Source organism: Coregonus clupeaformis, chromosome 30 (genome assembly GCF_020615455.1).
Source record: "Coregonus clupeaformis isolate EN_2021a chromosome 30, ASM2061545v1, whole genome shotgun sequence".
In the NCBI taxonomy this organism is placed as follows: domain Eukaryota; kingdom Metazoa; phylum Chordata; class Actinopteri; order Salmoniformes; family Salmonidae; genus Coregonus; species Coregonus clupeaformis.
In genome coordinates this window covers 52,990,095-53,010,327 of record NC_059221.1, presented here as the reverse complement: position 1 = coordinate 53,010,327, position 20,233 = coordinate 52,990,095, and the positions used below count along the sequence as shown (strand labels likewise).

The 20,233-nt window shown below is 42.9% G+C and overlaps 3 protein-coding genes across 4 annotated transcripts; all 3 read right to left on the bottom strand.

The window, feature by feature from the left end:
- Positions 1-177: 177 nt before the first annotated feature.
- Positions 178-1,234, bottom strand: LOC121569573 (complement C1q-like protein 2). Its single transcript, XM_041880652.2, has 3 exons — positions 1,131-1,234; positions 811-951; positions 178-748 (listed from the first exon to the last, which is right to left on the bottom strand). The coding sequence occupies exons 1-3, from the start codon at positions 1,189-1,191 to the stop codon at positions 462-464; spliced, it is 489 nt and encodes a 162-aa protein (XP_041736586.1). The 5' UTR covers positions 1,192-1,234; the 3' UTR covers positions 178-461.
- A 145-nt stretch (positions 1,235-1,379) lies between these two features.
- LOC121570218 (protein HP-25 homolog 1-like) lies at positions 1,380-7,641 on the bottom strand. The gene is made up of 4 exons (XM_041881700.1): positions 7,599-7,641; positions 4,857-4,997; positions 2,893-3,138; positions 1,380-1,429 (listed from the first exon to the last, which is right to left on the bottom strand). Exons 1-4 carry the CDS (start codon positions 7,639-7,641, stop codon positions 1,380-1,382), a joined length of 480 nt encoding a protein of 159 aa, XP_041737634.1.
- Positions 7,642-9,290: 1,649 nt separating this feature from the next.
- LOC121569575 (coenzyme Q-binding protein COQ10 homolog, mitochondrial-like) lies at positions 9,291-18,434 on the bottom strand. 2 transcript variants are annotated; one of them, XM_041880654.2, is made up of 6 exons: positions 18,254-18,434; positions 16,516-16,668; positions 16,066-16,258; positions 14,273-14,371; positions 10,238-10,291; positions 10,031-10,121 (listed from the first exon to the last, which is right to left on the bottom strand). In XM_041880654.2, the coding sequence occupies exons 1-5, from the start codon at positions 18,331-18,333 to the stop codon at positions 10,244-10,246; spliced, it is 573 nt and encodes a 190-aa protein (XP_041736588.1). In that variant the 5' UTR covers positions 18,334-18,434; the 3' UTR covers positions 10,031-10,121; positions 10,238-10,243. The 2 variants fall into 2 exon arrangements, with proteins under 2 accessions (XP_041736587.1, XP_041736588.1); XM_041880653.2 differs by lacking the exon at positions 10,238-10,291 and having other exon boundaries at positions 9,291-10,121; positions 18,254-18,432.
- Positions 18,435-20,233: the final 1,799 nt, after the last annotated feature.

Here is a 20,233-nt window from a genome sequence, read left to right as displayed (position 1 = left end):
TTGGAAGTCTTTTTTTCTTTATCTCAGTGAAAGATTACTGTACAAAAAATGTTTAGTTGCCTCTAAGACCAATGGCTTTTTATTTTGACAGTTACTTATGTCCACCAGATGACAGCATATTCTTTTGTGAAAGAGTATGGCTTGTGGTGGAACAGCAGCCTTGTGGGAAGTGTGACAATAAAAGATAGGAAGCATATAATTCTACTGCATTATAACCTCACTGTGTGCTACAGATTACTATTTTATGTCTACTAACTTAAGGACTGGATTCAATCCATATCGGTGAAAATCTGCGCTGTAGCGTGCTTGAAATTATGCAGTGTTTGCTGTAAATGCAGCCGCCGCCGCGGGAACATTGCCTTTAAATGTCAACGTGGTACTTCGGCGATATGGCTTGAATACAGCCCTTATATAAAAATTAAGTAATATCAACCAGTTAGCTGTTGAAATGTGTTCCATGTTTACATGGTGAAGAGCAGGAAGCCACTGAAGGTGTTGTAGTTCATGCCGTCATCATAGACCAGCCTGTTAGCCTGTAACTCAACATAGACATTATCTCCCACCTCCAGAGGAATGACCACTGCGTTGCTGCCACTGTCTTGGGCATCGGTTCCTACAGTGTCCCAGACAGACACCAGCCTCTGGCCATTCTTGGTCAAGCACACCACAAAATTAGGAGTGTCATTCAGGTTGTTCATCATCGAGAAACGGAAGTAGTACATTCCTTTGACCGTGGCAGTGAAGATACCTGTAGGGGCATAGCTTTTAGTTTCACAACATGATGCAACACACACACAGAATATCTAGTACCTGTGGCAGGGTTATAGGAGCTGCCAGTGTTTGAGAAGACCTTCTTGTACTGCAGGGGAATGGGAGTGGTGAAAGGTCCAGTGTTCCCAGCGGCATTGCCTGTCTCCCGGAGAGTTGCGGAGAAGGCCACCTGAGGCCGGCCTAAGAGAGATACAGGATGGATAAGATTATCTATATTGAACTGTATATTATATCAGTTGTAATAATGTATTCAAAGATCAGAGGCTGTTAGAAAGTTAAATATAGGATAATCCCTATAATAGACAGAGAAGCAATGGGTGGATAGGAGGCTGGGACAAATGTGAAAAGGGCTACATTACCTCCAGTTAGTCTCTTCAGCTCCTCCACTTCATTCTCACTGGTTTGTAACCGGGTCTCCATGAGTCTCAGGTTATCCCCATGGGGCGGCAGGTAGCTTAGTGGTTAAGTGCGTTGTGCCAGTAATCGAAAGGTTACTGGTTCTAATCCCCGAGCCGACTAGGTGAAAAATCTGTCGATGTGCCCTTGAGCAAGGCACTTAACCCTAATTGCTCCTGTAAGTCACTCTGGATAAGAGCATTGCTAAATGACTAAAATGTAATAGTTCCCAGTTTCTCCCCCATGGCTCCTAGTTTCTCTCCTATAGATATCAGTTATTTCATCAGAGAACAAGGGTCAGATGGGCAGCATGCTTTCTGGTCCTCGTGGTCTCCCAGACAGACAGCAGCATAGTGCCAGCAAAAAGACTGCAATACCCTTCATTCTCAAAGCCTTCTGAAACCTTTCCTGCAGCATCATTCTGTATTGTTTCTCAGCCCAGTCTTTCCTTTTAAATTGTGCACTTGTCAAATATTGCACAAGATGCTGGAAACTTTTGGGTGGTTAACAGAGAGGGAAAATACAGACTTGCGCAAAAAGACTAAATAAATGGACCTGCTTTTAAAAAAATTGAGTAAAGAGAAGTAATGACGTTAAAAACAGAAGCTTAAAGACTGCAAGGCATTTAAAGGTCACTTAAGAAATGTAAACGTGTTTAGCATTTAGCTTATAACATAATCATAAACTATGCAGATCTCTATGCTTTATGTGCCCCCATGACCTCTTCCCTCTGTCTCTCCCTACATTACTGTTCTTCCATGATGGTACATGGGAAACACTTATTTCAGATCTGAAACCCCTATCCACAACTAACTTTTTTGGCGAATGTATGATTGAAATAAAGACCCTGTCAATTGAAACTCATATGATAACAGGACATTATTTGACGTGACAATCACTATTTTTCACTTAGTTACATACACATTAAATGTGATTGACAGGGTCTTCATACATTGAGTTTACTTTGTCAGTATCTTGGAAAATCCATTTTGAAATGCGTGTATCTTCCTTTCAAATGTACCACAAAATGATCAATATAATACCCAGTTCAGTTAGGGGGAATTCAGACATGAGTTATGGCACTGTGCACATACTAAGAGTAAGTATCTTAATAGTAAATTAATGTTTTTTCATGAATGTTTAAAAGTTTATTGACAGATGTAAGTTCATGTAGATATAGTCAAAGTTATTACATTACTGTACAAATATGTTTAGTTACGTCTAGAATCAATAGATTTTGTATATATTTATACAGTTACATGTCCACCTGATGACAGCATATTCTTATACATTATTGCACTGCATTTTAACCCCACAGTGTTCTATGAAGCACAGATTACTATTTTATGTCTACTAACGAAAATAAAGGAATTTCAACCATTTAGCCGTTGAAATGTGTTCCAGGTTTACGAGCAGGAAGCCACTGAAGGTGTTGTATTTTTTTTAGTCATTTAGCAGATGCTCTTATCCAGAGCGACTTACAGTTAGTGAGTGCATACATTATTTTATTTTATATACTGGCCCCCCGTGGGAATCGAACCCGCAACCCTGGCGTTGCAAACGCCATGCTCTACCAACTGAGCTACATCCCTGCCGGCCATTCCCTCCCCTACCCTGGGCCAATTGTGCGCCGCCCCATGGGTCTCCCGGTCACGGCCGGCTACGACAGAGCCTGGATTCGAACCAAGATCTCTAGTGGCACAGCTGTGATGCAGTGACTTAGACCACTACACCACTCATAGATGAGCCTGTTAGCCTTCAACTCAACATAGACATTATCTCCCACCTCCAGAGGAATGACCACCGCGTTGCTGTCAATGTCGTTGGCATCAGATCCTGCAGTGTCCCAGACAGACACCAGCCTCTGCCCATTCTTGGTCAAGCACACCACAGAATTAGGAGTGGCATTCAGGTTGTTCATCATCGAGAAACGGAAGTAGTACATTCCTTTGACCGTTGCAGTGAAGATACCTGTAGGTACATAGCTTTTAGTTTCAAAACACACACACACACACACACAGAATATCTAGTACAGTTGAAGTCGGAAGTTTACATACACTTAGGTTGGAGTCATTAAAACTTGTTTTTCAACCACTCCACAAATTTCTTGTTAACAAACAATAGTTTTGGCAAGTCGGTTAGGACATCTACTTTGTGCATGACACAAGTAATTTTTCCAACAGTTGTTTACAGAGATGATTTCACTTATAATTCACTCTATCACAATTCCAGTGGGTCAAAAGTTTACATACACTAAGTTGACTGTGCCTTTAAACAGCTTGGAAAATTCCAGAAAATGTATAGACCTCCACAAGTCTGGTTCATCCTTGGGAGCAATTTCCAAACGCCTGAAGGTACCATGTTCATCTGTACAAACAATAGTACACAAGTATAAATACCATGGAGGACTGGCCACCCCTCATAGCCTGGTTCCTCTCTAGGTTTCTTCCTAGGTTTTGCCTTTCTAGGGAGTTTTTCCTAGCCACCGTGCTTCTACACCTGCATTACTAGCTGTTTGGGGTTTTAGGCTGGGTTTCTGTACAGCACTTCGAGATATTAGCTGATGTAAGAAGGGCTATATAAAATAAAATTGATTGATTGATTGATGGGACCACGCAGCTGTCATACCACTCAGGAAGGAGACACGTTCTGTCTCCTAGAGATGAATGTACTTTGGTGCGAAAAGTGCAAATCAATCCCAGAACAACAGCAAAGGACCTTGTGAAGATGCTGGAGGAAACAGGTACAAAAGTATCTATATCCACAGTAAAACGAGTCCTATATCGACATAACCTGAAAGGCCGCTCAGCAAGGAAGAAGCCACTGCTCCAAAACCGCTATTAAAAGGCCAGGTTTGCAACTGCACATGGGGACAAAGATCATACTCTTTGAAGAAATGTCCTCTGGTCTGATTAAACAAAAATATAACTGTTTGGCCATAATGACCATCGGGGGGTGGCTTGCAAGCCGAAGAACACCATCCCAACCGTGAAGCACGGGGTGGCAGCATCATGCTGTGGGGGTGCTTTGCTGCAGGAGGGACTGGTGCACTTCACAAATAGATGGCATCATGAGGAAGGAAAATTATGTGGATATATTGAAGCAACATCTCAAGACATCAGTCAGGAAGTTAAAGCTTGGTCGCAAATCGGTCTTCCAAATGGACAATGACCCCAAGCATACTTCCAAAGTTGTGGCAAAATGCCTTAAGGACAACAAAGTCAAGGTATTGGAGTGGCCATCACAAAGCCCTGACCTCAATCATACAGAAAATGTGTGGGCAGAACTGAAAAAGCGTGTGAGAGCAAGGAGGCCTACAAACCTGACTCAGTTACACCAGCTCTGTCAGGAGGAATGGGCCAAAATTCACCCAACTTATTGTGGGAAGCTTGTGAAAGGCTACCCAAAACATTTGACCCATGTTAAACAATTTAAAGGCAATGCTACCAAATACTAATTGAGTGTATGTAAACTTCTGACCCACTGGGAATGTGATGAAAGAAATAAAAGCTGAATTAAATAATTATCTCTACTATTATTCTGACATTTCACATTCTTAAAATAAAGTGGTGATCCTAACTGACCTAAGACAGGGAATTTTTTACTAGGATTAAATGTCAGGAATTGTGAAAAACTGAGTTTAAATGTATTTGGCTAAGGTGTATGTAAACTTCCGACTTCAACTGTACCTGTGGCAGGGTTGTAGGAGCTGCCGTTGTTTGAGAAGACCTTCTTGTACTGCAGGGGAATGGGAGTGGTGAAAGGTCCAGTGTTCCCAGCGGCATTGCCTGTCTCCTGGAGAGTTGCGGAGAAAGCCACCTGAGGCTGGCCTGAGAGAGATACAGGATGGATGAGATTACCTATATTAAAAAGTACACTGAGTGTACAAAACATTAGGAACACCTTCCTAATACACCCCCTTTTGCCCTCACAACAGCATAAATTCGTCGGGGCATGGACTCTATAAGGTGTCGAAAGCTTTCCTCAGGAATGCTGGCCCATGTTGACTCCAATGCTTCCCACAGTTGTGTGAAGTTGGCTGGATGTCCTTTGGGTGGTGGAACATTCTTGATACACACGGGAAACTCTTGAGCGTGAAAAACCCAGCAGTGTTGCAGTTCTTGACACTGCTCCTGGCACCTACTACCATACACTGTTCAAAGGCACTTAAATATTTTGTCTTGCCCATTCACCTTCTGAATGGCACACATACACAAACCATGTCTCAGTTGTCTCAAGGCTTAAAAATCCTTCTTTAACCTGTCTCCTCCCCTTCATCTACACGGATTGAATTGGATTTAACAAGTGACATCAATAAGGGATCATAGCTCACCTGGTGTTCCTAATGTTTTGTACACTCAGTGTATATCATCAGTTGTATGCAATAATGTACTAAAAGATCAGAGGTTGTTAGAAAGTTAAATATAGGATAATCCCTATAATAGGCAGAGAAGCAATGGGTGGATAGGAGGCTGGGGACAAATGTGAAAAGCGCTACATTACCTCCAGTGACTCAAATCAAATCACATTTTATTTGTCACATACACGTGTTTAGCAGATGTTATTGCGGGTGTAGCAAAATGCTGGTGCTTCTAGTGCTTCTGCAATAATATCTAACAAGTAATATCTAACAATTTCACAACATATACCCAATACACACAAATCTAAGTAAGGAATGGAATTTAAGAATATATACATGTATGGACAAGCAGTGACAGAGCGGCATGGACTAAGATACAGTACAATAGTATAGAATACAGTATATACATATGAGATGAGTAATGCAAGATATGTAAACATTATTAAAGTGACTAGTGTTCCATTTCCTAAAGTGGCCAGTGATTTCAATAGGCAGCAGCAGCCTCTAGTGCGCTACTGCTAAATGGCATATTATTATTATTATTATTATGGCTATTTAGCAGTCTGATGGCCTTGAGATAGAAGCTGTTTTTCATTCTCTCGGTCCCAGCTTTGATGCACCTGTACTGACCTCGCCTTCTGGATGATAGCGGGGTGAACAGGCAGTGGCTCGGGTGGTTGATGTCCTTGATGATATTTTTGGCCTTCCTGTGACATCGGGTACTGTAGGTGTCCAGGAGGGCGGGTAGTTTGCCCCCGGTAATGTGTTCGGCAGACCGCACCACCCTCTGGAGAGCCCTGCGGATGCGGGCGGTGCAGTTGCCGTACCAGGTGGTGATACAGCCCGACAGTATGCTCTCAATTGTGCATCTGTAAAAGTTGTTGAGGGTTTTAGGTGCCAAACCAAATTTCTTCAGCCTCCTGAGGTTGAAGAGGCTCTGTTGCACCTTCTTCACCACACTGTCTGCGTGGGTGGACCATTGAAGTTTGTTAGTGATGTGTACGCCAAGGAACTTGAAGCTTTCCACCTTCTCCACTGCAGTCCCGTCGATGTGGATAGGGGGGTGCACCCTCTGCTGTTTCCTGAAGTCCACGATCATCTCCTTTGTTTTGTTGACGTTGAGTGAGATGTTATTTTCCTGGCACCACACTCCCAGAGCCCTCACCTCCTCCCTGTAGGCTGTCTCGTCATTGTTGGTAATCAAGCCTACTACTGTTGTGTTGTCTGCAAACTTGATGATTGAGTTGGAGGCGTGCTTGGCCACGCAGTCATGGGTGAACAGTGAGTACAGGAGGGGGCTGAGCACGCACCCTTGTGGGGCCCCAGTGTTGAGGATCAGCAAAGTGGAGATGTTGTTTCCTACCTTCACCACCTGGGGGCCACCCATCAGGAAGTCCAGGACCCAGTTGCACAGGGCGGGGTTCAGACCCAGGGCCTCGAGCTTAATGATGAGCTTGGAGGGTACTATGGTGTTGAATGCTGAGCTATAGTCAATGAACAGCATTCTTACATAGGTATTCCTCTTGTCCAGATGGGATAGGGCAGTCTGCAGTGTGGTGGTGATTGCATTGTCTGTGGATCTATTGGGGTGGTAAGCAAATTGATGTGGGTCTAGGGTGACATGATCCTTGACTAGTCTCTCAAAGCACTTCTGAGGGCTATGGGGTGATAGTCATTTAGTTCAGGTACCTTTGCTTTCTTGGGTACAGGAACAATGGTGGCCATCTTGAAGCATGTGGGGACAGCAGACTGGGATAGGGAGAGATTGAATATGTCCGTAAACACACCAGCCAGCTGGTCTGCACATGCTCTGAGGACGCGGCTAGGGATGCCGTCTGGGCCGGCAGCCTTGCGGGGGTTAACATGCTTAAATGTCTTACTCACGTCGGCTACGGAGAAGGAGAGCCCACAGTCCTTGGTAGTGGGCCAAGTCGGTGGCACTGTGTTATCCTCAAAGCGGGCGAAGAAGGTGTTTAGCTTGTCTGGAAGCGAGACGTCGGTGTCGGCGACGTGGCTGGTTTTCCTTTTGTAGTCCTTCATACTCTCTTCAGCTCCTCCACTTCATTCTCACTGGTTTGTAACCGGGTCTCCATGAGTCTCAGGTTATCCCCCATAGTTCACAGTTTCTCCCCCATGGCTCCTAGGTTCTCTCCTATAGATATCAGTTCTTTCATCAGAGAACCAGTGTCAGATGGACAGCATGCTTTCTGGTCCTCGTGGTCTCCCTGAGAGACAGATAGACAGCAGCATAGTGCCAGCAAAAAGACTGCAATACCCTTCATTCTCAAACTCATGTTCTTCTGAAACCTTTCCTGAAGTATGGTTCTGTATTGTTTCTCAGCCCAGTCTTCCTCTTTATAAATATGCCATCAGGAAGTAGGAACTATTTGTCTGAGAAGTGCTTAACAATAGGGGCTCATAAAGGAAGATAGTTCAGCTCTCAGTTAAAATGGAAAAAGTTCAAACAAAGCCTTTTGTTTATGGATATTCATGCTCTTGAGTGTCATTCTTTCTGCATTGGATATATTTGGTAAAATCATTTTAGGACAAAAGAATGCAGCCCATGCTGTGATAATATAATTTACATGCCTTTTATGGTGCATATTATAATTATAGTATCAACAAATAGCAAAGACATATAAAAGAGGGTTAACCATGTTGGGGTATATTGATGGTTGTAGTTAGTATTTATTGGGCCATTGTGTAGCAATTAATTGAAATAACTTTTCATTAGATAAGTTGTATGTTTTGATGGAAGTAGTTGATTTTGTGTCATGTATTTAATGTTTTTATTCTTAATGCATTTAATGCACCATGATCATTATGTCCACTAGAGAGCAGCCTATTCATCAGAAGAAAAGTCAATGTGGGGCTTTTTCAGAGGCTTGATATGACACATACTGGCTGAGAAAAGTGGATTCTAACAGTACAGTCCTGTACTTGATACTGTAGAACTACATAATGTTATTTGAACCAGTTATGAGAGGATGAATGTGTAATTATATAAAGACACTGGGGTAGGGAGGGTGTGATGCTTGTGATAAATCGGTTGTAGCTGACTACAGAACAACTGAGCTAGCAGCATCTGAGTGTGACTGAGGCACTGGTCTGGCTCACTACCAGCCTGGGTGTCCATGTCTCTGCCAGCTTACATGAAAGGCAGACCTAGCACTATAGGGGGCCTGTCCCGTGGCATTCCTAAATCACAAGCAGTAGACTCACTGATATCAAGTTGTATTACTTCAAGGACTAAAAAAGACAAAATGCAAACTAAGAGTATGGTCTTTAGTTACCCCCGGAGCACTTTCTCAACTGAAAACTAACCCAACTGCCAAGGCAAGCCAGTATCCACATTCTCACAATTTGATACACAACAGGAGAAAGCTTTTTCTGAAAATGTTCATAAGTCTGGATTGGCTGTGGTTCAACTGTGAGGAAGCGGGAGGGAGGAGTTGACCCTGTCTTCAGGTCTTTTGTGTTGTGTTCCTTCCTGGCTCTTACTTAACTAATTCTCAAGTCATGTGCCTTCCTGGAACTGTCCTGACGCAACAGAACATTGGTAGATAGTAAGAGAACAGGTCTACTACAGGACAACTTTCTCTAACTGGAGCAGAGTTGTTCCCTTTGCTATTGAAACAATACTTTCTACACATCTGTGATCCTACCAACTTTCACCTAGCTCCGTCTTGACGATTACAGTAATCAACAATGAACAGAAGACATGCAGTTGACAACACATACAAAATAAATTAGGCACAAAGAGTTTAGCAAAATATGAGCTTTTTAATTTTCCATTCACACACCAAAATAATCGTATTAGTGTCGGAGAAGGAAAAGCTGACCTCTCAGATGTTTTTGAACACCGCAAAGGAGTCACTTCATCTTCTGTAACTTCAATAAGAAAAAATACGCTAAAATGTATGCACACATGACTGTAAGTCGCTTTGGATAAAAGCATCTGCTAAATGACATATAAGAAGGTCCCTTTCAAACATGAACATTTGATAACAAACATCCACTTCCATCCCAAATAAAAATAGTATGTACATTCAAGTAAATCCTTGGTCCTCTGTAGCTCAGCTGGTAGAGCACGGCGCTTGTAATGCCAAGGTAGTGGGTTCGATCCCCGGGACCACCCATACACAAAAATGTATGCACGCATGACTGTAAGTCGCTTTGGATAAAAGCGTCTGCTAAATGGCATATTATTATTATTATTATTATAAATAAATTAAAGTTTCTGTAGTGCAAATAAATAAGTGCTTTTGTGTACATAAGAACAAAATCCAAACGAGAAGACCCAGTCTCCTGCATAAGGCACTACCATGTTGAAATTGAGTGGTGAGGGGTTTCAGGTGGTGATGGTGGTAGTGAGCGGGTCTTATTTCAGTCCATTGGTCGGTGAGTGGGGGGCCAGGTAGGGGTCTCCTTATGCTGCTTGCCTCCTTGCTAGCGCCTCCTGGAGGGGGGCGTGGTGGCACCCGTATAGTTTGGCTGCCCGTGACTCAAAGGCGTTCACCATCTGCTTCACCACCTTGTCAAAGAACAAGGTGGCCAGCTTGGAGTGCAGCAGGGACCTGAACTCGAAGGATACCTGAAGAGTGAAGGGGAGAAAATAATAAGTACTCTCAAATGCCATAACCATGCTGCTGACACAAGTGTACCTATCCATCTGAGGAATATTGTTTCCTTTTTTTTTTTTTTTTTTACCTTTATTTAACCAGGTAAGCCAGTTGAGAACAAGTTCTCATTTACAACTGCGACCTGGCCAAGATAAAGCAAAGCAGTGCAATAAAAACAACAACAACACAGAGTTACATATGGAATAAACAAAACGTACAGTCAATAACACAATAGAAAATCTATATACAGTGTGTGCAAATGTAAGAAGTTATGGAGGTAAGGCAATAAATAGGCTATAGTGCAAAATAATTACAATTTAGTATTAACACTGGAGTGATAGATGTGCAGAAGATGATGTGCAAATAGAGATACTGGGGTGCAAATGAGCAAAATAAATAACAATGTAAATAACAATATGGGGATGAGGTACAGATGGGCTGTGTCCAGGTGCAGTGATCGGTAAGCTGCTCTGACAACTGATGCTTAATGTTAGTGAGAGAGAAGTGTCTCCAGCTTCAGAGATTTTTGCAGTTCGTTCCAGTCATTTGCAGCAGAGAACTGGAAGGAATGGCAGCCAAAGGAGGTGTTGGCTTTGGGGATGACCAGTGAGATATACCTGCTGGAACGCATACTACGGGTGGGTGTTGCTATGGTGACCAATGATCTAAGATAAGACAGGGATTTGCCTAGAAGTTATTTATAGATGACCTGGAGCCAGTGGGTTTGGCGACGAATATGTAGTGAGGGCCAGCCAACGAGAGCGTACAGGTCACAATGGTGGTTAGTATATGGGGCTTTGGTGACAAAACGGATGGCACTGTGATATACTACATCCAATTTGCGGAGTAGAGTGTTGGAAGCTATTTTGTAAATGACATCGCCGAAGTCAAGGATCGGTAGGATAGTCCGTTTTACGAGGGCATGTTTAGCAGCATGAGTGAAGGAGGCTTTGTTGCGAAATAGGAAGCCGATTCTAGATTTAACTTTGGATTGGAGATGCTTAATGTGAGTCTGGAAGGAGAGTTTACAGTCTAACCAGACACCTAGGTATTTGTAGTTGTCCACATATTCTAAGTCAGACCCGCCGAGAGTAGTGATTCTAGTCGGGCGGGCGGGTGCAAGCAGCGTTCGATTGAAGAGCATGCATTTAGTTTTACTAGCGTTTAAGAGCAGTTGGAGGCCACGGAAGGAGTGTTGTATGGCATTGAAGCTTGTTTGGAGGTTTGTTAACACAGTGTCCAATGAAGGGCCAGATGTATACAAAATGATGTCGTCTGCGTAGAGGTGGATCTGAGAGTCACCAGCAGCAAGAGCGACATCATTGATACACACAGAGAATAGAGTCTGCCCGAGAATTGAACCCTGTGGCACCCCCATAGAGACTGCCAGAGGTCCAGACAACAGACCCTCCGATTTGACACATTGAACTCTATCTGAGAAGTAGTTGGTGAACCAGGCGAGGCAGTCACTTGAGAAACCAAGGATATTTAGTCTGCCAATAAGAATGCAGTGATTGACAGAGTCAAACGCCTTGGCCAGGTCAATGAAGACGGCTGCACAGTACTGTCTTTTATCGATCGCGGTTATTATATCGTTTAGGACCTTGAGCGTGGCTGAGGTGCACCCATGACCAGCTCGGAAACCAGATTGCATAGCGGAGAAGGTACGGTGGGATTCGAAATGGTTGGTGATCTGTTTGTTAACTTGGCTTTCAAATTCTTTCGAAAGGCAGGGCAGGATGGATATAGGTCTGTAACGGTTTGGATCTAGAGTGTCACCCCCTTTGAAGAGGGGGATGACCGCGGCAGCATTCCAATCTCTGGGGATCTCAGACGATACGAAAGAGAGGTTGAACAGGCTAGTAATAGGGGATGCGACAATTTCGGCGGCTAATTTTAGAAAGAAAGGGTCCAGATTGTCTAGCCCAGCTGATTTGTAGGGGTCCAGATTTAGCAGCTCTTTCAGGACATCAGCTATCTGAATTTGGGTGAAGGAGAAGCGTGGGGGGCATGGGCAAGTTGCAGCGGAGGGTGCAGAGCTGGTGGCCGGGGTAGGGGTAGCCAGGTGGAAAGCATGGCCAGCCGTAGCAAAATGCTTATTGAAATTCTCGATTATCGTAGATTTATCGGTGGTGACAGTGTTTCCTAGCCTCAGTGCAGTGGGTAGCTGGGAGGAGGTGCTCTTTTTCTCCATGGACTTTACAGTGTCCCCAAACGTTTTGGAGTTAGTGCTACAGGATGCACATTTGTTTGAAAAAGCTAGCCTTTGCTTTCCTAACTGATTGTGTATATTGGTTCCTGACTTCCCTGAAAAGTTGCATATCGCGGGGGCTGTTCGATGCTAATGCAGTACGCCACAGGATGTTTCTGTGGTGGTCAAGGGCAGTTAAGTCTGGGGTGAACCAGGGGCGATATCTGTTCTTAGTTCTGAGTTTTTTTAATGGGGCATGCTTATTTAAGATGGAGAGGAAAGCACTTTTGAAGAACATCTAGGCATCCTCTACTGATGGAATGAGGTCAATATCCATCCAGGATACCCGGGCCAGGTCAATTAGAAAGGCCTGCTCGCTGAAGTGTTTTAGGGAGCGTTTGACAGTGATGAGGGGTGGTCGTTTGACCGCGGAACCATTACGGACGCAGGCAATGAGGCAGTGATCGCTGAGATCCTGATTGAAGACAGCGGAGGTGTATTTAGAGGGTAAATTAGTCAGGATGATAACTATGAGGGTGCCCATGTTTACGGATTTAGGGTTGTACCTGGTAGGTTCCTTGATCATTTGTGTGAGATTGAGGGCATCTAGTTTAGATTGTAGGACGGCCGGGGTGTTAAGCATATCCCAGTTTAGGTCACCAAGCAGTACGAACTCTGAGGATAGATGGGGGGCAAGCAATTCACATATGGTGTCCAGGGCACAACTGGGGGCTGAGGGGGGTCTGTAGCAAGCGGCAACAGTGAGAGACTTATTTCTGGAAAGGTGGATTTTTAGAAGTAATAAATAATTGTCCATGCTAGAGCTGGCTGGTAGGTAGTGCATGCCACGGACAGTGTTGAAGACCGCTAACGGTGGCGGCGGGTAGCTTAATGGGTAAGAGCGTTGTGCCAGTAACCGAAAGGTCGCTGGTTCTAATCCCCGAGTCGACTAGGTGAAAGATCTGTCGATGTGCCCTTGAGCAAGGCACTTAACCCTAATTGCTCCTGTAAGTCGCTCTGGATAAGAGCGTCTGCTAAATGACTAAAATGTAAAAGTAATAGCAAGTAGCTAGTTAGCTGGCTAGTTTCAGCCGTAGGTTCTTGATAAAAATAAAGAAATAATAGAATCCGTTCCACATTGGGTGAGGCGGGTTGCAGGAAAGTATATTTAGTTAAAGGATGGAAAGTGAGATGGAGAAATATATACGAATAAAAGACAAAAAAACTGGCTATTTACACGAGGACACAACACAATACACGACCGCACTATAACGCCATCTTGGACATATCCTTTGAGGACAGTCCTCATATCCAAACGAGGGACCACTGTCTGTATTCCTGATTTATTGGCTGGCTGACTGACTGAGAATGAACTCATTCCACTACACACTATTCATTATTCCTGCCAAGTCATCCTAAGGCCTTTCCTAATGAGCCTGTCCAAAAGACAGTCTGTCCTCCATCTCCCAAATCCCTCGCCCCATTTCCACTACAGGTAACCTGTCCCAATATTTGGGTCACAAAGTCCCTGAGGAGTAGAGAGGGAGAGATATCGCTATGACCTCTCTGGACAGCTATGTCAAGAGGCTAGGAACACTAACACAACCGTACTGGATATAAATAAAACCTAATTGGCTTTACTCAACCTCTTCCTTCCAAAAAATAATATCTTTAGAGGTTGAGAGAAATGCAAGGGCTGGTGTAAAACTAACCCCCTGGCAGGCAATTTGATCTCAAGCCCTGAAGTTCACTAGTAATCATTCATATTGGTGTGAGTAGACCGATGTAACACTGGTGTATCATTCATGATTGTTAACTACACTAAGACGATGTGTACTTCAGTGGGCTATTATCTAACCTGGCTGACTTTTAGTCTCAGGCTGACACCAAATGAAAGTGAACTGTTCTGGTGGACAAAATGGTGGTACTCACATGGAACTCGATGTTGCAGGAGTCTGGTTGGTCCTCGGCAGGGGAAAACCTCCATATCGTCTCCAGGTGGCTGAAGAGGGATCCGTCTGTACACACGGCCTGTGAGACAACATGCACACTCATCATTACACACTGCTCTTGTCCAGGACATGGCCCCAGACAAAGCCTCTCTAATCCTTGCTCTATGGACGGAGGAGCAAAATGTTAGCAGCTAGGTGATCAAAAAAACTATTTTGTATTTATCCCCTAGAAGGATCTAATCAATGTATTACAGACGATTTAACCCATTAATCTGGTCCCATAGTACATTGAAATCCCATAAGTTACAGTATTGAAATTCCACAGTACACGATATTCTTCAGAAAGTATTCACACCCCTTGACTTTTTCCACATTTTGTTGTGTTACAGCCTGAATTTGGAATGGATTAAATTTAGATTGTGTCACTGGCCAACACACAATACCCCATAATGTCAAAGTAGAATTACGTTTTTAGAAATGTGTACAAATTAATAAAGAAGGTAAAGCTGAAATGTCTTGAATCAAGTATTCAATCCCTTTGTTATGGCAAGCCTAAATCAGTTCAGGAGTAAACATTTGCTTAACAAGTCACATAAATTGCATGGACTGTGTGCAGTAAGTGCTTAACATGATTTTTGAATGGCTCCTTCATCTCTGTACTCCACACATACAATTATCTGTAAGGTCCCTCAGTCAAGCAGTGAATTTCAAACAGATGAAACCAAAAAGACCAGGGAGGTTTTCCAATGCCTCACAATGGGCAACTATTGGTAGTTAGAGAGTTTAATGGCTGTGATAGGAGAAAATGGAGGATGGATCAACAACATTGTAGTTACTCCACAATACTAACCTAATTGACAGAGTGAAAATAAGGAAGCCTGTACATAATACAAATATTCCAAAACATGCATCCTGTTTGCAATAAGGCACTAAAGTAAAACTGCAAAAAGTGGCAAAGAAATGAACTTTATGTCCTTAATACAAAGTGTTATGTTTGGAGGCAAATTTAACACAACACATCACTGAGTACCACTCTTCATATTTTCAAGCATGGTGGTGGCTGCATCATGTTATGAGTATGCTTGTCATCGGCAAGGACTAGGGACTTTTTTAGGATAAAAAGAAATGGAATAGAGCTAAGTACAGGCAGAATCCTAGAGGAAAACCTGGTTCAGTCTGCTTCCCAACAGACACTGGGAGACAAATTCACTGATCACCAGGACAATAGCATAAAACGCAAGGCCAAATATACACTGGTGTTGCTTACCAAGAAGACAGTGAATGTTCCCGATTGCCCGAGTTACAGTTTTGACTTAAAATCGGCTTGAAAATCTATGGCAAGACTTGGAAATGGCTGTCTAGTAATGATCAACAACCAACTTGACAGAGCTTGAAGAATTTTAATAATAATAATGTGCAAATATTGTACAATCCAAGTGTGCAAAGCTCTTAGAGACTTACCCAGGTTTCACTGCCAAAGGCGATTCTAACACTTATTGACTTATGTAAATGAGATATTTCTGTATTTCATTTTCAATATGTGCAGAAATTTCATGTTTTCACTTTGTCATTATGGGGTATTCTGTGTAGATGGGTGAAAAAAAAAATGTTTATCTGTTTTGAATTCAGGTTGTAACAACAAAATGTGGAACAAGTCAAGGGGTATGAATACTTTCTGAAGGCACTCTAAATAGGGCACAATTTTCATATTGATACAGGATGTTTACCCTCTCCTAGCTATAAACCGTGTTGTACCATGTTATTGGGGCTTACCCTGACTTGGTGGTTTGGGACAATTGTGACCTCCGAGGTGTAACGCTCCACGATGGGGGGGAACCCAATCTCCAGCTGGGCCCGGACATCCCCGTTCCTTCCCTTCACGACCCGGGACTTCTTACACCAAGGGACAAAGTGCTGGTACTGGTCCACACTGGCCACCACACTGTACATCTGCTCTGGAGTGTACCTGGATGGGGAAGGAGAGGGGGATCCATCAAGAAGATGCTCATAGGACTACTCAGGTACACTTTAAAAAAAGAAGCTAGGAGTAAACATTGGCCTGTGATATAGTAAAGATACAATATGCTCAGGTCTATTTCAATCCAACCACATTTTAACTGAAGGTTATTGGAGTTGAGAATAGGAAAGTGGGGCTTTAGAATCACCTCTGGTCAAAAGGGGCTGACAAGACAGAGAGGAGTTGTGTGTGTGATGATGTCTCACCCTAGTATGCGGCTCTCAGAGTACTCCATCCTGCGGGCAGTGATGGCGGCAGCCAGGTTAATGAAGCTGCGGGAGGGTGTAGACCGGAGGAGGGGGGAGGACAGGAGCAGGGTGGCACGCCGTTCTGACAGTGCCCCACAGGTGCCCAGGTGTCTGGGAGGAGGAGGAGAGGGAGAAAATTATGTGTTAATCTGTGGTAAAGCACACTGGTTTTATGCTCAGATAGGTTTAGCCGCCTGCTGTGGTGACTTTTTTGTTTGATAGTCAATCTTTTCAAACTCCAGAAGAAAATAACAGTTTTAAAGTATTATAACAAAAACAATCTACATTATTTGTCCCAGTTTGGTGAAAATAGTCTGATAGTGTGTTTAAATTCCAGACTTAAAACAATGAGATTGGACCAAACCCTTTCAAAAGCTCTATAACTTCCACTATGTAGTAGGCCTATCTAAAATGGTTACTAAACTCAAAGACAAATTTGATGGATAAAGTAAGACACCTGAGGGTTATGAACAGAGCACGTTGACTGCACATGTGTAGGAGCCTAGAAGACCTGCCAGAGGGACCCCCTTCCTCTCTCAGTCCTGTGACTCAACATTCCAATGCAACATCTCGCATGGCCCGCTCAAAAAACACTGCCATACGAAATATCTCACTGCTTCAAAAATGAAACCACCAGCTTCTAGCCGAATTGATAACCTTCCCTACATAATCACCTAGGCCAGTGCTTCCTAAACTCTTTCACTCATGCCCCCATAGCCGCAGGAAGATGTTTGGGGGGGGAGCTGCAGATGGCTGTATCGTCTCCTAATAATACAGGAGTAGTAAAGGCCTAGTGCACTACCTTTGTGAAAATAATAATATTTTTGTTTTAATTATTAATATATATTTTTAATTCAAAAATGTTCAGGGGGCCCTACTTCCCGGCCCTATGACCCCCTTTCATCATGAGGGTACATCTCCTGCCGCCCACAATTTATGCCTTCAACTTTGTATTCTAAACATAATACAGAGGATTGATTGATTCTGCTGGTCAGAGTCTGGGAGACAGGCAGGCTGCCTCTTACTGGGGAACATACTTTTTTTAGCCTACTGCCTGACACAGAGAAACAGCCATTTTCCAAATCTGTACCCTACTAGAAACCATATATTCTAAGGTTTATAATGACGCTAAAGTTGTCTTTTAGCTCTTAAAAATGTACGCCAATATAGGCCAAAGCGTTATCAATCGCGAGATGTGCATCGTCACTTCGCAATAGAAACTTTCTCCATTTGGAAAAATATAATTTTCTATATAATTCTTATTCGTGCTTATGCATTTAACATGTTCAATTGTACTGCACTATTTTATTTGTTCCAAACTAGCTCAGATTTAACCAACTTTAATTGTAACCGGAAATCCAGCTTAATTTTCTTGAATTATATATATATATATATATATATATATATATATATATAAAATTGTTTCTTATTTTGTTCGTTTATCCCCTACCTCTCTGCTGCACCATGCAGACCCTAGGGAGGAGCGTCCTATAGGCCTACATTTTACACCAACGTCTCAGATTCAAAACGTATTTTTTTATGTACAAAAATTAATTTGCGTTGTATTCCACAGATTCAACCATTGTGAAAAATAAATCAGCCACAGGCTACAGTTGGTAAATGATCAAAATAGCCTACACGTCGCCGGTTGCTGCAAACTTGCTGGAGGATTGCTCACCGGCATTTTTGCTCTTACCTGATATTTGCTTTGTTGGGATTTCCTTCAGACATCTTAACCAGTGCCCGGAAAAGAAGAGGGGTGGTTTTGTTGGCCATACTCGAAGTTTGTGGTAATGCACCTTCTCAAAGTTTGAAGAGAAGCGTTGACTCCCTGCGTAGCCCGGCTTTGTCCAAGGTCTGCTATAAAATCATGTGGCACTCAGGTTGCATAAAATGGAGCCATAATGTGTGACGGGGGGGTTCTATGTCAGACGACCAATCGGAACGAAATATAGGAGTGTTATAGGCTATTGAGGATTCATGATTGATCAATCAGTCATCAAGCTGTAAATTCCCATACAGACCATTCATTATTTTGGGTAGTTTCAGTTTTTTCTATTCGCTATAGAGAACTGTACACACACACACACACACACACACACACACACACACACACACACACACACACTCATTCAGTTGCCTACTGCCTGTATGAAAACTATATATCATGCTGTGTATTACCTAATTGACTTGACATTCAGATACACTATTATTATATTTCATATTTCAATATTTTAGAGGAGATGGATTGATATTGTCAACTAATTCTCAATGTCACTGCCAGCAGCATAGGCAGACATTTATGTGTGGCTGGGCATAAGTGAAAGTGGCTGGGCCAACATTTTCCAGCAAAAATACAGCACAAATTCCCCCGACATATTTAAGTGAAAATTAGTGCCATCACATTGCATAATTTAACACATAACACAGGATAAATGTGACCAAGAAACACCACAAATTTCCCTTGACAAACGAGCCCGTTATTATTGCCAAGTAGTCAGCGCAAGTGCACAACTGTGCAACTAACTACACAACCGCTTACAACAACACCGCTGACAAAACAGGCCCACTGTCCTAGTACGACAGTAAACAAACATAATGGAATATACAACATGTCTATCGCCTACATATTCAGAGAGAGAGAGAGAGAGAGAGAGAGAGAGAGAGAGAGAGAGAGCAGAGAGAGCGTGAGAGATATACAGCACAGGAACAACAGGTGGATTCAGGACCATTGTCAGCGCATCCGCCAGACACCAGCTTGGATTGGAATATGCGCAAACAGTTTATGGCACAAATAAGCAAGGAAGAATAGAAAGCCCTGAAGGTGTTTTCATTAAGCCCAAAACAGCACACTTTTTGCCATATGAAAACAGCCACCCACAATACAATACAATCACTTTAGGGCTATATCTTGAACTGTACGGCAGGTATGAAATGAATAGATTACTTTGAATAAGCAAACGCTACAGTATAGTCACTCAGGCGTGACATCATTATACATAATTCATTTATGACTAGCTCACTTGAATCAGCAAACATAAACTTGGCCTGCCCAGGCAGGCATGAAAACATGAAATCATCATATACAGTGGGGAAAAAAAGTATTTAGTCAGCCACCAATTGTGCAAGTTCTCCCACTTAAAAAGATGAGAGAGGCCTGAAATTTTTATCATAGGTACACGTCAACTATGACAGACAAAATGAGGAAAAAAAATACAGAAAATCACATTGTAGGATTTTTAATGAATTTATTAGCAAATTATGGTGGAAAATAAGTATTTGGTCAATAACAAAAGTTTCTCAATACTTTGTTATATACCCTTTGTTGGCAATGACACAGGTCAAACGTTTTCTGTAAGTCTTCACAAGGTTTTCACACACTGTTGCTGGTATTTTGGCCCATTCCTCCATGCAGATCTCCTCTAGAGCAGTGATGTTTTGGGGCTGTCGCTGGGCAACACAGACTTTCAACTCCCTCCAAAGATTTTCTATGGGGTTGAGATCTGGAGACTGGCTAGGCCACTCCAGGACCTTGAAATGCTTCTTACGAAGCCACTCCTTCGTTGCCCGGGCGGTGTGTTTGGGATCATTGTCATGCTGAAAGACCCAGCCACGTTTCATCTTCAATGCCCTTGCTGATGGAAGGAGGTTTTCACTCAAAATCTCATGATACATG

Excerpts from the sequence above, each read along its gene's own strand:
- LOC121569573 (XM_041880652.2), bottom strand. The coding sequence starts at position 1,191 with ATGGAGACCCGGTTACAAACCAGTGAGAATGAAGTGGAGGAGCTGAAG. Across the intron at positions 952-1,130 it reads GCTGAAGAGACTAACTGGAG|GCCGGCCTCAGGTGGCCTTC; the intron begins GTAATGTAGCCC and ends TATCTCTCTTAG. Across the intron at positions 749-810 it reads CTCCTATAACCCTGCCACAG|GTATCTTCACTGCCACGGTC; the intron begins GTACTAGATATT and ends ATGCCCCTACAG.
- LOC121570218 (XM_041881700.1), bottom strand. The coding sequence starts at position 7,641 with ATGGGGGATAACCTGAGACTCATGGAGACCCGGTTACAAACCA. Across the intron at positions 4,998-7,598 it reads GGAGACCCGGTTACAAACCA|GCCAGCCTCAGGTGGCTTTC; the intron begins GTGAGAATGAAG and ends TATCTCTCTCAG. Across the intron at positions 3,139-4,856 it reads CTCCTACAACCCTGCCACAG|GTATCTTCACTGCAACGGTC; the intron begins GTACAGTTGAAG and ends ATGTACCTACAG.
- LOC121569575 (XM_041880653.2), bottom strand. The coding sequence starts at position 18,333 with ATGGCCAACAAAACCACCCCTCTTCTTTTCCGGGCACTGGTTAAGATG. Across the intron at positions 16,259-16,515 it reads TCTGAGAGCCGCATACTAGG|GTACACTCCAGAGCAGATGT; the intron begins GTGAGACATCAT and ends TTCCCCATCCAG. Across the intron at positions 10,122-14,272 it reads CCTGCAACATCGAGTTCCAT|GTATCCTTCGAGTTCAGGTC; the intron begins GTGAGTACCACC and ends TTCACTCTTCAG.